General features: G+C 37.3%; 2 protein-coding genes across 3 annotated transcripts in view; both read right to left on the bottom strand.

Moving 5' to 3' along the window:
* The window catches only part of LOC128992041 (ichor), a 38,638-nt gene extending 23,666 nt beyond the window's left edge, over window positions 1-14,972 (bottom strand). The window contains exon 1 of one of the 2 annotated variants that reach the window (XM_054415415.1): window positions 14,765-14,972. The gene's annotated coding sequence lies outside the window, so the exon portion shown is untranslated. The remainder of the gene's footprint in view (window positions 1-14,764) is intronic. The other variant, XM_054415416.1, reaches the window with a different exon arrangement.
* On the bottom strand, window positions 1,971-4,511 carry LOC128992841 (uncharacterized). Its single transcript, XM_054416585.1, has one exon. The coding sequence runs from the start codon at window positions 4,509-4,511 to the stop codon at window positions 1,971-1,973; it is 2,541 nt and encodes an 846-aa protein (XP_054272560.1).
* Window positions 14,973-15,233: the final 261 nt, after the last annotated feature.

Here is a 15,233-nt window from a genome sequence, read left to right as displayed (position 1 = left end):
AGCCAGATTTTTTACCAAAATCGTCGTAGTTGAGATGTGAGCCACCGATAGATTGTGCTGATCTAAATTACTGATTTCTGTTGAATACACAATCTTTTTTTTACCGATTCAAATTAATAGAATGACTTATTGTGGCTATAGCAACTGTTATGGACCATCAACTTGACCAGCAACAAAAAAGGTGGAAAGTAGAGTTTTAATCACTAGCACATTCTGTGACTGGCTCACACAACTACGTTCTTTTTACAAAAAATTGGCTACAGCCAGTCCATGAAGATGGGATGTCTTCTTTGGTATCAAATAGTTCAACGGTATAAAATTGCTACTCATATCGAAATTGGAGTAGGCGACTCAAAATATAATATTAATTTTATCAGATAACCCCGCCTTGTATGACATTATAATGCTGCTTAATTCGCCCGCCAAATTCACCTAAGCTATCGATACCCATAACCCGCAATTACCCATTGTTATTCATCGTCCTTGGCCATAGGTCAGTCAAGTAAACAATAGTGTGGAGTTTTGCGGATATTTTCAAGATTTATTAGCGAATTATACACAATTTGGACTTAAGATCGTTCACATTCCGTCTAAAACTAATCAAGATAACATGCACTCTTTCGTTCAATATACTGTTAAAAAGTCAAAAATTAATAATACTTGAACTACCAAACATTTAAGGGATTGAAATAATAACTAATACTTTACTAAACTATATATATTGTAGATATATTGTAAGAATTTTATGACAAATGAAGGTAAACCTCAAGAAATTGATTTAAATTGGCATATTTGAAGTAGATTGGGCGTATTATCTATATATGTAATCCTAAAAATTATAATTTTCTACAAAACGTAGCGCAGGGAAATGTTAAAATAAACTTAAATGAATATTATTTGCTTTGAAAAACTGTCTTAAAACCCAATAAATGGTCAGCGTGAGTTTTTTCGGAAGATAGCAACATGGTGTTACTATTAGTAAAATCATATACTAACCAACACAGGTGACTTCTCATCACATTGTAAATTTTGAAGCTCGTTTATCGTGTCTAGTTCATGTCCGGTGACACTGGTGGCTATTGTCGACGAAATTTCGTTTCTATTATTTTAGAGTCTATCATTTGTACTTTACTGTTTTGTTAAATAACTAGAGAACGAGTTATTGTTTATGATTATATAATTTATTTTGGTTAAACGGGGTTTTAAACGACTGAAATAACAAGAAAAAAATTTAAACAAAACACGACCTTTACAGTGCACCAAACTAACTACAAAATTGGTTTCAGCTGTTCCATGAGGATGTGAAATTGTTCTTAGGGAGGTTGTTTTATCTATGATAAAATCCAAGGTTTTAGATTATATGAAATTATTGGTGTTGTAGAAATTGTCATAAACCTGACCTTTTTCATCCCTACAGAGGTTAATACAATGTTTTATACTAAAAACTCCTAAGGGAACTTACTGTTATTTTTTTTTTTTTTTGTATAATGCATAACCTTTACTATCTCTGAAGTTGCATCTCGGCTTTTAGTTCTAGTGACTCAACCAAGGAGACAAAAATACTCCCAGGGTTCCTTAATGTCAATGTTTTACTATGTGTTGATTGAACTCCCTTTATCACAAGTCTCGTCTTACTATGGGATTGAAAATTATTGTTAAAACTTATAAACTTTCTTTGTCCAGGGATGAACCGTGATTTAGAAAAACTCTAGGCGGAATTACGTTCTGATACTATAAAATATTAGCCTCAATTTTACTTGAATCGCCTCAACATTTCTCAGTTTAATTAGAATCAATTCTACGCTTTTGTGTCAATTCAAACCAGGGAATAGGTAAAGTTCATTTAGTATCAAGCTAAGTAAAATGGATATATCAATTGTAAACCAATCAGGAAAACTTCAAAGTTAAAAATTAAGTGTTACAATATACCCAAATCTTTTATTGATAAAAAACTTGTATTGCACCATAGGTTAAACCGTGGTTTTAACGCTCCAGAAAGCTATCGGTTGTAGCATGGTTGTAGGCAACCCAGTCGGCTGGAATGAGGCCGGAGTCGGACAATGAACAGTAACAAAGAGACGAGAAGCTGGAGGAGTGATCGGTACCGTTACTGACTCCCACGATACAACCGTCGACGGTACTGAAGAGACTCCTCCGCTGGCTGTCTGAAACGTTGTACCATTGACTTTGGATACTAGGGTAAACACTACTGACTCCCACGATACAACCATCGACGGTACTGAGGAGACTCCTCCGCTGGCTGTCTGAAACGTTGTACCATTGACTTTGGATACTAGGGTAAACACTACTGACTCCCACGATACAACCGTCGACGGTACTGAAGAGACTCCTCCGCTGGCTGTCTGAAACGTTGTACCATTGACTTTGGATACTAGGGTAAACACTACTGACTCCCACGATACAACCGTCGTCGGTACTGAGGAGACTTCTCCGCTTGCTGTCTGAAGTGTTGTACCATTGACTTTGGATACTAGGGTTAACACTACTGACTCCCACGATACAACCGTCGTCGGTACTGAGGAGACTCCTCCGCTGGCTGTCTGAAGCGTTGTACCATTGACTTTGGATACTAGGGTTAACACTACTGACTCCCACGAAACAACCGTCGTCGGTACTGAGGAGACTCCTCCGCTGGCTGTCTGAAGCGTTGTACCATTGACTTTGGATACTAGGGTTAACACTACTGGCTCCCACGATACAACCGTCGTCGGTACTGAGGAGACTTCTCCGCTGGCTGTCTGAAGTGTTGTACCATTGACTTTGGATACTAGGGTTAACACTACTGACTCCCACGATACAACCGTCGTCGGTACTGAGGAGACTTCTCCGCTGGCTGTCTGAAGCGTTGTACCATTGACTTTGGATACTAGGGTTAACACTACTGGCTCCCACGATACAACCGTTGTCGGTACTGAGGAGACTCCTCCGCTGGCTGTCTGAAGTGTTGTACCATTGACTTTGGATACTAGGGTTAACACTACTGGCTCCCACGATACAACCGTCGTCGGTACTGAGGAGACTTCTCCGCTGGCTGTCTGAAGCGTTGTACCATTGACTTTGGATACTAGGGTTAACACTACTGGCTCCCACGATACAACCGTCGTCGGTACTGAGGAGACTCCTCCGCTGGCTGTCTGAAGTGTTGTACCATTGACTTTGGATACTAGGGTTAACGCTACTGACTCCCACGATACAACCGTCATCGGTACTGTGGAGACTTCTCCGCTGGCTGTCTGAAGCGTTGTACCATTGACTTTGGATACTAGGGTTAACACTACTGACTCCCACGATACAACCGTCGTCGGTACTGAGGAGACTCCTCCGCTGGCTGTCTGAAGTGTTGTACCATTGACTTTGGATACTAGGGTTAACACTACTGGCTCCCACGATACAACCGTCGTCGGTACTGAGGAGACTCCTCCGCTGGCTGTCTGAAGTGTTGTACCATTGACTTTGGATACTAGGGTTAACACTACTGGCTCCCACGATACAACCGTCGTCGGTACTGAGGAGACTTCTCCGCTGGCTGTCTGAAGCGTTGTACCATTGACTTTGGATACTAGGGTTAACACTACTGGCTCCCACGATACAACCGTCGTCGGTACTGAGGAGACTCCTCCGCTGGCTGTCTGAAGTGTTGTACCATTGACTTTGGATACTAGGGTTAACGCTACTGACTCCCACGATACAACCGTCGTCGGTACTGTGGAGACTTCTCCGCTGGCTGTCTGAAGCGTTGTACCATTGACTTTGGATACTAGGGTTAACACTACTGACTCCCACGATACAACCGTCGTCGGTACTGAGGAGACTCCTCCGCTGGCTGTCTGAAGTGTTGTACCATTGACTTTGGATACTAGGGTTAACACTACTGGCTCCCACGATACAACCGTCGTCGGTACTGAGGAGACTCCTCCGCTGGCTGTCTGAAGCGTTGTATCATTGACTTTGGATACTAGGGTTAACACTACTGGCTCCCACGAAACAACCGTCGTCGGTACTGAGGAGACTTCTCCGCTGGCTGTCTGAAGCGTTGTACCATTGACTTTGGATACTAGGGTTAACACTACTGGCTCCCACGATACAACCGTCGTCGGTACTGAGGAGACTTCTCCGCTGGCTGTCTGAAGTGTTGTACCATTGACTTTGGATACTAGGGTTAACACTACTGACTCCCACGATACAACCGTCGTCGGTACTGAGGAGACTCCTCCGCTGGCTGTCTGAAGCGTTGTATCATTGACTTTGGATACTAGGGTTAACACTACTGGCTCCCACGAAACAACCGTCGTCGGTACTGAGGAGACTTCTCCGCTGGCTGTCTGAAGTGTTGTACCATTGACTTTGGATACTAGGGTTAACACTACTGACTCCCACGATACAACCGTCGTCGGTACTGAGGAGACTCCTCCGCTGGCTGTCTGTAACGTTGTACCATTGACTTTGGATACTAGGGTTAACACTACTGACTCCCACGATACAACCGTCATCGGTACTGAGGAGACTCCTCCGCTGGCTGTCTATAGCGTTGTACCATAAACTTTGGATATTTGGGTTAGCACTACTGACTCCCACTATAAAACCGTCGTCGGTACTGAGGGGACAAAAAACTGACGACAGTTCCCGATGCATTTTATGTTATTGTACATGTAATGACACGAATAGAGGGGTCTATTATAATAAATCAAACTACCTTCCTCCTCAACCTCGTGAGTTTTTTGTTTAACATTTGTTGATAATCTGGCTATATCCATCAAACAAGCTATTGAAATAATTGATTAAATATGGTTATAAAAAGTGACGTGTTTGTATTTATATCAACTTGACGGTATTTAAAAAAAAAACGTTATGTTGTGAATAGTGTAAATCTTATGAAGCACGTCGACACACAATATACGTTACTATACCAATTCTCACCAGTGTCTGGAAAAATTATAGTTAAACTTTATTGTTTAGATATATATATAGAAAATATTTTTCAAACATTACAAACAGTAATGTTCAAATTATCTATATTTTAACAAACAGATTAACTATCTTTAAACCAATGTATGTAAATCTACAGGATGAATAGTAATATTTCTACAAATACTACACTGTACAAACTCCAGTTTCCCCAGATATATTTTAAGACCTAGATTTACATCGCCCTGAAACTATTTTTACACCTAACAAAGCGTAATTCGGAATCCACCCTCAAGTGGAATGCCTTATCTCTATATATAACTTTACAGGGTGTACCGCAAGGTACTTGCCTAATTCCCTCGCTATTTCCGCACCTAACAGTCTGGGCTATTTCCGAGGGAGGATCCTGATAACGGGGCTCCGCCCCACTGGCCTCATTCCTCCATTGCCGGATCTCCACAGGCTCCGTGGTCCTAAGAAAGGAAGAGTGCTTCTCACTTTCAATCAACCCTTTACCTTGCAAAATATTATTTTGGAGGGAAAACTGTTTGATTTTACACTTTTGTTACAACACTATTTAATTCAAACAGCATTATTTCGAAATGAATCACGTTATATAATTGGGATACCTTTAAGACATTTTGTTTGAAAAAGTTAAATAAACAAATTAGTTCCTTATTTTGACAGGGTTTTAAGAAAATAATGAGTTACCGTTTTGTGTAAAAACATATGTAGAAATATTACAGTACAGGTACTTTATCGTATGAAATTCAAAACTTAGTATAGCCTATTCACCAATTTAAATTCTATACAAATATTTTGCTTTACCAACTTTGGCCAAACGATTTTTTGAAATTTGGCGTGAGGTTTTATTTTGCAAACACATGTTTATTCCTTACATTTATGCATGCCACGATTAGGCCAAATTTATAGAGGAAATAAACAAAACCAAACAGGTACATTAATATGAAGAATTTCTGAAGTCAGTTACCTTATTTATAAGTGCTCGCAAACAACATAACTTCTAAAGTTAAAATATTTACTCACTTCCTTAACTAAATGTGCCAGGAAATCTGGAAATATACTTATTGAACATCACGCACGAAGATAAAAGCATGGATTTTCCCTACATAATATCAACTTTATTGGTTCTATTTTGGATTTAAAAGTTTCCAAACAATTGTCCCACTGTTCAAGGCCTCTTGCCCAAAGGCCTATACTCCACATTTATTCGTGTAGGTTGGTGGTCTAATACATTCAATTAACGTTTTTATTGCCAATCAGTTTTGAGTCCACTTATATTTAAACAATAGACCAATAGTCGTATATATCAGCCTCAAGCATGCTGGCGATGCAATATATCGATCTTATCGATTGGAATCTACTGATACGATTGTACTCGCTAATAATCATAATTCCTGCGTTGTTATCTAATGTTGGTATTGATTGACCACGCACAATCAAATCTAAATCATACAAATATGGGTCAGTGTTTTAATGCAATTCTGTAGCGTAATTGGTTCATAATCTGTGCTACCAGTTCTGAACAGATATTTAAAAGTTCACTAGGACACACGTTATGTATTATAGTATCTGTTTAACCACCCAGGTAGGAATAAAAGACACGAATGAATCTGGTGATTAAAATTTGGGGCTTCTGTTCAAATCCCGACACTCACAAATTACTTTTGAAAATTTTATAATAAAAGTCACACAGTTGGTCGATGCCGCCACACAGCTTAAGTTGTCCGTTAATATCTGATAATAGTGAAATCCGACGCAGTAATGGCAAAGTGGAACTACTAAATTTTGACCATTTTTATTCCTGAAATTAAACTTGATAAAATAAACATGAATAATATACTTTTATTCCAATTGTATCAGTAGGACATTGTTGTGTAGGAGATGTTGTACACTAACATGAAGACATCAATGATAAAGTCATGTTTAGATTTTAAACCAAAATAATTCGCGAATTTCAGCTGTTTCAACAAAAATAGGTTCGCATTAAAACGAATATTGTTCTTATATTGGCCAGTATACACGACATTGGCTCAGTAAGCACAAAGCAACAAGTATTTTCAATACCACGGTATGATGTGTTACCAAAAACATGAGATAACATAAGTATAAGTACTACGTATCAGTAGCATTACTTAGCCACTACATTTCGGGTGGCCGAAACGTAAACTTAGTTATCGTCTAAACAACACGGCTTTTTTCCCGAAACAGCCGCGGTGTGGTGTCTACGGGGCGACCCAGACTCAACATCGTGCGTTGCAACGAGAGCCCGAGAATCGAAGAGTACGGTACGGTCTAGGTGGGCCTTATTTCTTGTGCTAACAGAGCTTAAACATAATTTTGCAACACTAACAATATTATACATTTATTTAATTTGGTTGCTAAATTGATTTCGAAAATTCATTTTTTCAATTTCACAAAATTAAAAACCTACGACAAAGAGCGCACGCAAAAGCACCAATACTTCTCCCACCATGTACTGATGTTGTACACTCATTATGTTGGATTCAGTCGCTGTCGGGTGTTTGGCTGTTCCAAGGACAGTGTTAATACCCAGCTGATGAGGAATGTAGCAAAACAACAACCAGAACCATAGTCAGCTGTCTTCTCATTCTCAGATTACGGGAATTGAAATGCATGTCCTTAGCAGAATGAACATTGATTCATAAAATAATTTCTGAATACATTCTCCAGCTACTTTGTGCGTAAGCCATGATAATGTTTCTTCTGTATGAGGGAACAGATGACAAAACTATAACGTTACACTGTGATTATTGCCCAAACCTATTGGACTACATTACTTAACTGATTATAATTATTGGATTTATTTTTGCGCCTCGCTTTGAAGACGGATTCACGAATTAAATTAATAACGACGAATATAATAAGAAATAAGCATTGGGTATGTGTTTCAATGACTCAAGACGCTAAGGAAATGTTCAGTATTTTCTATACACGATTAGTAAATCATCCGAGTGAGACTGTGAAAATATCTCTAGACCCTAATTGGCGTTTGGATATATGAAGTTAAAAATACTTCCTTACGGGTTCATCATTTTAAGGATCAACTAAAGAAAAGATTTATATGTTTATGAGCGTGTTGATGTTTCATACTTTTGCCAACTAGAAAATTAAGATTAGAACTTTTTATTGTTACTGTTGTTTGTACTCTCGTATTCTAAGTGAAGGGTAAAACTCAGTAAGAACTGTACAATCTTCGTTAAAATCAGAAATAATCTGAGTCTACTTGCATTGCCCAAAGTCAAAGACGAACCATAATAATTAGCACATCCAGTGAACGGCATTAGCTTAACATCTGTTTAAAACTCTAAAAGTCCAATAATCCTGATGCGTGGTTTTTCGCTCCATAATATCACTGTAGTTTACTCAATTCTATTTTGGAAGTATCTAGAATAAATATTCAGGTGAATAATACTGTTGTGGCTAAGATTTAATCTGTGTAGATTATATAAACATGTTCACAAGTAGTAGTTTTAAAATCTCGATTGAAAAATCTGATTCATCTAACGACATTGAATTTGTCTCACAACAAGGAACGTGCGCGACTTCCGTCAAACCGAACGTTGATGTCTCCAACTCGGGACTGTTTAAGAGTCATGTAAACATATTATAAACGACCTTTGTTTGTTTTAACAAACTTGTAGTGTTGGACTTCAAACAGCTTATGGTGATGTTTAAATAATTATTAATCAGGAGAAAAAATGTCTGAATATTTTCATGGGGTAGATAGATAATTTTCGAAAGTCAATGAACTTTATTCCATGAGTTGAACTTAATTTTTCCTGCATCTTTGACAAGTTTGCATATTATTAATCGTTATAACTATATTTTAGTTTTAATTTAAGTCCTAATGAGATTGACATGACTAATGCTTATTTGTATTTGTTATTTTGGTCAAATGAATTCGTTATCTCCCAGAAACTGGTGCAACCTTGGGCTTAAACGTGTAAATAACAGCTGTTACAGATGAATTTCCCCTTCGCAGTCGTTAGAAGAAAATTAAATGAGTAGGATATTTTAAAAATTCTAAGATAAAATTACTGAAATTAATTTTACATTCCAATTAGTCTTAATTGTTGGTGGATTATTGATGTGGTAATATGTACAATTTATTATTAAACACATTGTGGCTATAAAAATATAAATCAGGTAAAATAGATTCGCCCAACTTAAAAAGGTGTTGGATTTAAAGTTGATGAATTTTATTCTACCAAAATATTAAATACAAATCGTCATCAGGCATGTCAATCTCTTAACGTCTAAAATAAAAAATAAAAAAATAGTGCTTCAATCAAACTTGATAATCTTGTAACAATGCATGATGAATGTATCTAACAGTTCACAAATCCTGTCAAGAGTGGCAAATAAAATTGTAATAATAAATATAAAATTGTAGGAATTATATTACCGTACCGTAGTGCAAATCTTCAACACTTTACTTTAACAAAAAATCACAATAAATCGGGAGACTTTATATGATAATATAATTGAAAAACGATGTGTTGGTTAAAATGTCCTATGTAGAAGAATTAAATACTGTTTCGGGAAGAAATATATAGATTAATATCCAATATAACCAATAACTCCCTATAGACTAATAATTTATGCAATCCAGGTAAATTCTGTTAGGTTATAAAATACTAAGATTACTGACACACGATTAGTATACATTCAATTAACCAAACCTCCCAGATTGAAATGTATTTTGTTTGGTATTTCAGATGGGAACTAGAAGAATTGGGAGTCCGAGTCTTACGAATATTTTAAATACTACAGTAATAGTTTGCATTGTTGTATAATTTAATCTTAAACTATTCCAAAAGTTGGTATTCCCAATATCTATGCTATCTCGATTACTATCTCAATGCAAAATGAACTGAAACAATTACACTATTGTAAATTGTAGTATATCTTACAGTTACACTTTTACATTTAAAATAAGTAGTACTGGTATGTCATGTGTACAGCGACATTTATTATTACGATAGTTAAGATTAGGCAACCAGGCCTATACTGTATATACTTCAGTATGTATAAAATCTTTTAGGTCCATTTTGCTCATTATATTTATCTAATACTTATGGAAGGCTGGTTTACGTAATATGTAATTATTACGGTGTCATAGATGTGTTCAATGCATATCTGGGACAATAGGTTCAGACAAAGGGGATCCCCATGGAGGTCTTGGAGGGGACCCCACTGGGGAAGAAGTCACGAACTCTTCAACCAGCGTGGATAAGTGCACATTATCATTGACTATACACAGTCTATATTCTGTGTATAGTCAATGACATTATACTGCATTCAAAAGTTTATTCTCGCCTCACATCCACAAGGTTTACCCCTTACTTTTTTAGATTGTCATTTTCTTTTAGATACTCAGCTAAATATCATGGAATTCTCCTTTAAAACATTTCAATATTTTAAAAATCTTCCAGAAGCGATAGACATTTTGTATAAGAAATTATAAATGTAATAAAGGGTTTAAAGTTGAAGATTATAATCGCACAAATACAATTTTATTACAAATCCTTGTTTTAAATTCAACAAAGGAAAAGTAACAACAATAACAAGTATCAAAGATAACACATGTCAGCAATTATGGAACAATGGTAAAAATGCACTCAAAAGAAAGAACATAAAAAGACAGAACAGAAGAAATTAACCATTATTTTATCTTATCAGCTAAATCATACTCTTAACAATAAATCTAAATAATCTTAAAACTAAGAAGCACAAAAGTGGCATGAAAGATGGGGTACACTGAAAAGCGTTGTAAGCCCCTACACCATCAACTCAGATGGGAAACATTCTTCAAGTTATAACAAACTAGCGCATGTCAGAATTTAGCTTTATTTTTGCACAGAGTAAAACATTAAATATGAAACGCAGAGAAGCTAGCAGGGATGAAAACACAGTTGTAAATGTCTAGCCCAAGAACCCCTCCTGAACACGTGGGCTCGCAAATGTCCCGTAATAAAATTTACAACCAACTAACAACTTTTGGCGAAATGCGTCGAAGGCCTGAGTCGAAAAGTACAGCCCTCATTGGGATTCATACACACAATCTCCTATAAGATGTATTTGGAAATTTTGAGCCTGGTATAGTAAAATTGAAATAAAACTTCAGATCATCTGATGGAAAAATAAATTCCAAGGATTTGCAAAATAATCTTACCCTAACCACCTTATAACGGTATAAAGGAATTACCAGGATAGATTTAGCAAATGATAGATTAGTGATCTGAAGTTATCAACGGATTATACCTCAGTCTAATTTTCTAAGTTAAACCATATAGTTACCGTAAGAACTTCTCACGGCTTACTCTATGTGTACCGTAATATAATTATCTTCCCGCTTACTCTATGCGCTTTGAGACATTTTTCTGATTACTCTAATCACTCGGACTTATTTGTCTGCTTACTCTGTGTGCTTCGAGATATTCCCCCGGATATTCTACGTTCTCTGACACATTTCCATGTTTACTCTGTGCTCTGATCCATTACGCTCATACTCTATGAGCTCTGAGTCGCGTGGGTCAAGAAAGGCTCTATTACAGCTGGAATGTTGCCCATGTGAGTTGTCCATGTGTACAGTTAATCAATAAGCAGGCGCTATGTACAAGAAAGGGTCATTGACAGCGATTTAAGACGGAATCACCCGAAAACGCACGACAGTTGCCGAAGTGCCACCGCAGAGTTGCGTCAACTTACTGTGGTTTGCCTCTGTTTATGGTGATAACCTAATATCAATACTGTTGCTATGAGTAAGAATGTTCTAAGCACACTGGACCATTTAAAATATCTTTACCATGTGCAATGGAATATGAAAGACAACCCATCCCCAAAAAATGCATAATACCCAGTACATAAGTTGCTGATCCACACAACTTACCTTCCAATATTTTACACGGGGATTCGAATATATATATTCAGTGTTGAGAATTCTATCTACAATCTCATAGTTCACTAGATAAAATACCTAGAAATATCAGGTGTATGATTGGTTTTTGACGTTAAGATGGAGGAATTTCTCTATACCCAGCAACAATAGTTTGAATAATACAAATGCAAGCAAATCCTACTATATACTGAGTCTTGCTCAAACAACTATAATAGTAAAATTATATTAATATTGCTAAAGCTTTTGTTAACAATCTCAAATACTAGAGGAAAATACTTTGGGGCCTGCTCATGGAATAGGGAGGGAATTTTTAAAACCTATTTTGTATTAATGCGATCTGTGAATGCTTTACATTTGGAATAATATTGTAGAGGTTAAACATTAGATTAGGACGTTATATTTGGTGTCGAATTTGATCCAGCAAATACGCAATCGCCCAGAACATTCCGTAGCCGTGTACAATACTTCCCGAGAAGTCTAAAGAGGCCATCGCCACCGAAAATTGCGCAACGTAGTCCTGGTATAGTGACTCACACTAACAGGACCACTGCGCACCATAGTCTACGTCATTGAGGGAGTTGGATAATACGTAGGTCTAGGATAATTTTAATAACTTAAGTTCGATCAGGATAGACATTATGGGTACATACTTTGAGCTCAGGACAAAGTGCAGTTGTATAAACGTTACGTTTGATTCAGGCTTAAGATAAGGACGCAGGAATCAAGGTATGACTACGATGCAGTTAAATACATGTGTATGATACAAAACCTAGTAAATACAAGTTATCATAGATCTGGATACAACTAAGGAATAAAAACACACGGTGGATCCTGTACAGAAGACCAGGAACTGATAAGGGAAACAACACAAGGGATAAGGTACTGATAAGGACACACCAACTGTTGTGGTGGCCCAGGATAGTGTTAGTAGATGGAGTAGTGGAAACTTTATCAAATTCAATGTTTTATGTTCAATGTTATTCAATGTTCCAAAATATATAGTTATGTGTTATTGATATGGACCGGGACAAGATTATTAGGGTGGAGAATTCGTAAGAACAGAGAACATATTAGGACATATATTTGGCTTTGAACATAATGTGTCCCTCCAAATCGAAGACCAAGTCTAAGGGGCGCGTGCAGTCAAATACACGTAAATACATGTATAGAACATATGTTTAGGTGGGCAAGAACTAACAGGAATACTTCAGACTTAGCTCAAGAGATTTGGAAGGTAAACATACAATGAATAACTTATGTCTTAGCTGTTTGTAATTTAAGACGTAGGGAAATCCCAATGTAATATCACCTGGCCCTTGTCTGAAAAGCTTACTACACGTGCTTTGTAGCATAAATTCTAATTCGTTTTTTATGACCCTACTCTATCTAATTTCAATCACCGCATCTTGCAAAACCATCTTAAATACTTGTTTACCGAAATTAACGACAATTAACCACTTCCTTAGTCCTAACGCGACCCTTCCATGCTTATACTATGAATTGACAACTCTGAGAACTAGATAAGTATTTTATTTGACTATGGATGGTACTCTTACAATTTTCATGATAAAAGCTGAAGCCAGTTTTGAAATAAAAATTAACGGAGTTGAGCAAATTGAGTCACCGAAAGCCCTTAATGACTTACTAAGCTTCGAGTAGGGTATGTTATTTTTGGATGGAAAAATCCAACTCCGTGCAGGTGTGATTAATACTTCAGTATACCAAAGTTAAGCATTTCTAGGCATCGGCAGCGTTGAGCGTAGTCGAAGTACGCGCCTGCTATTTAGGCCGGACGGACGAAGTAACGGTGCGTACTGATAAACGACTGATAACAACATGAAGGTACTCTTGCGAACCCCAGCGACATACATTGTTGCACAGCTGACTTCAATAAATCAGCTGTGTAAGCAAAACTTAATAAATTGAATGTATAAGTGTACCTCCCATCACAGAATATGTAGGCCACACGAGATTCCCTTACCCCCTCCCAAGACTGTTTTGAGGGTACAATAACAAGATCTTGTTAAAAATATCAAGCTATTTACGTTTTCATTTTGTACTGTACCTATCACAATTTTAAAGATTTTAATGTCAGCACATTTTCGTATAGTTTCCGATGATACATCTGAACACATACAATAAGTAGGACGTTTAACAAGGGTATCCCCACCTCTTACCCCTACCATCATTCTTTTATCTCATTTAATGTAGTTTCTCTATGCGTATGTTCCATAAGAGATGGTACAGCATAAAAAATGTGAAATCGTAGCTAAAAAACTAATGTTTTGGGATGTTTTATTTGAGTTATTTTTCTACTTCACCTTGCCATGATGATGGGTATTGTCAACCCGGATGTGTTCATTTTTCCTCCAGTACCTTTATTTACTAAGAGGAGCGGGATTTAATTACAGATTTAAATAAGTAATTTTTTATTTATAGAAACTCCTGAAATTTTAGGGATGAATTGAGGATATATAGCCCTAATAGGAGCCCTAATAAGATAATGTTAGGTAGGCTTACTCATTTCCCAACCCTCGACAATTGTTTAGAGTGTATAGTCCCACTAGTTTGTATGTTATTTACATATTATTAGCCATCATCTATTACTATTTGTAATATTATTGTAGCTAGTAAAGGTTTATTTTCAATTGTAATCCTTTTTAGAATTCATTGTCACAAAAAATTGAACGTCCTCTAACCAAGTTAATCATTCAAATCTAGATATCAATAAAAAAAATGGTAGAAACCTGTATTTCTTATCTGTGAGATAAGCTAGGTTTACTCTACCGGCGAACCGTTTTCGCACTTTTCCACCATATCCTTAATTTAAATTCACAAACTTTACCAGAATTTTCACAGAGGCAAACCACAGTGTAATCTTATCGCATTTACCTTGGTAGCTTCGGTCAGATCTGCGACGTCTTCGATGTTTGCATTTAGACATTGTCACGCACTATGCCACGAGCCGCGGACACACTACGCATCTTAGCTACTCACGTCAAGGTTATCCAAAGTGGAGAGGTCACGTAGATATCCACCACTATAGTCACGTATCCAGTCACAGTCACAACACCACACTCGCGGTCCTGCAGGGTTGGTGGTCGAGGAGGCACTGAGGAGGACCGATGCCGTTGGTCACCTGGAGGGGGACGAGATACTAACCTACTTCCCCCCTCTGGTTAACAGTACCGGAGGAGGGGGAGCCGGGTACGCCACCAAATGTCATAAGGTCTTAACGGGTTTGGGCGAAGATTCGGATGTCTAGTAGCTGAGCGTTCTTGGAGAATTAAAATTGAAGGGTTTTTAAATTAATTGATTGTTTTAGACAATAAAAATTTACTGATTTTGTACATCACTTGGC

This window comes from Macrosteles quadrilineatus, unplaced genomic scaffold (genome assembly GCF_028750875.1).
Source record: "Macrosteles quadrilineatus isolate MER2022 unplaced genomic scaffold, UCM_ALF_1.0 Scaffold_4__1_contigs__length_99947679, whole genome shotgun sequence".
Lineage (NCBI taxonomy): Eukaryota > Metazoa > Arthropoda > Insecta > Hemiptera > Cicadellidae > Macrosteles > Macrosteles quadrilineatus.
The sequence above is the reverse complement of the archived record's forward strand: the minus strand, read 5'-3'. Positions and strand labels throughout refer to the sequence as shown.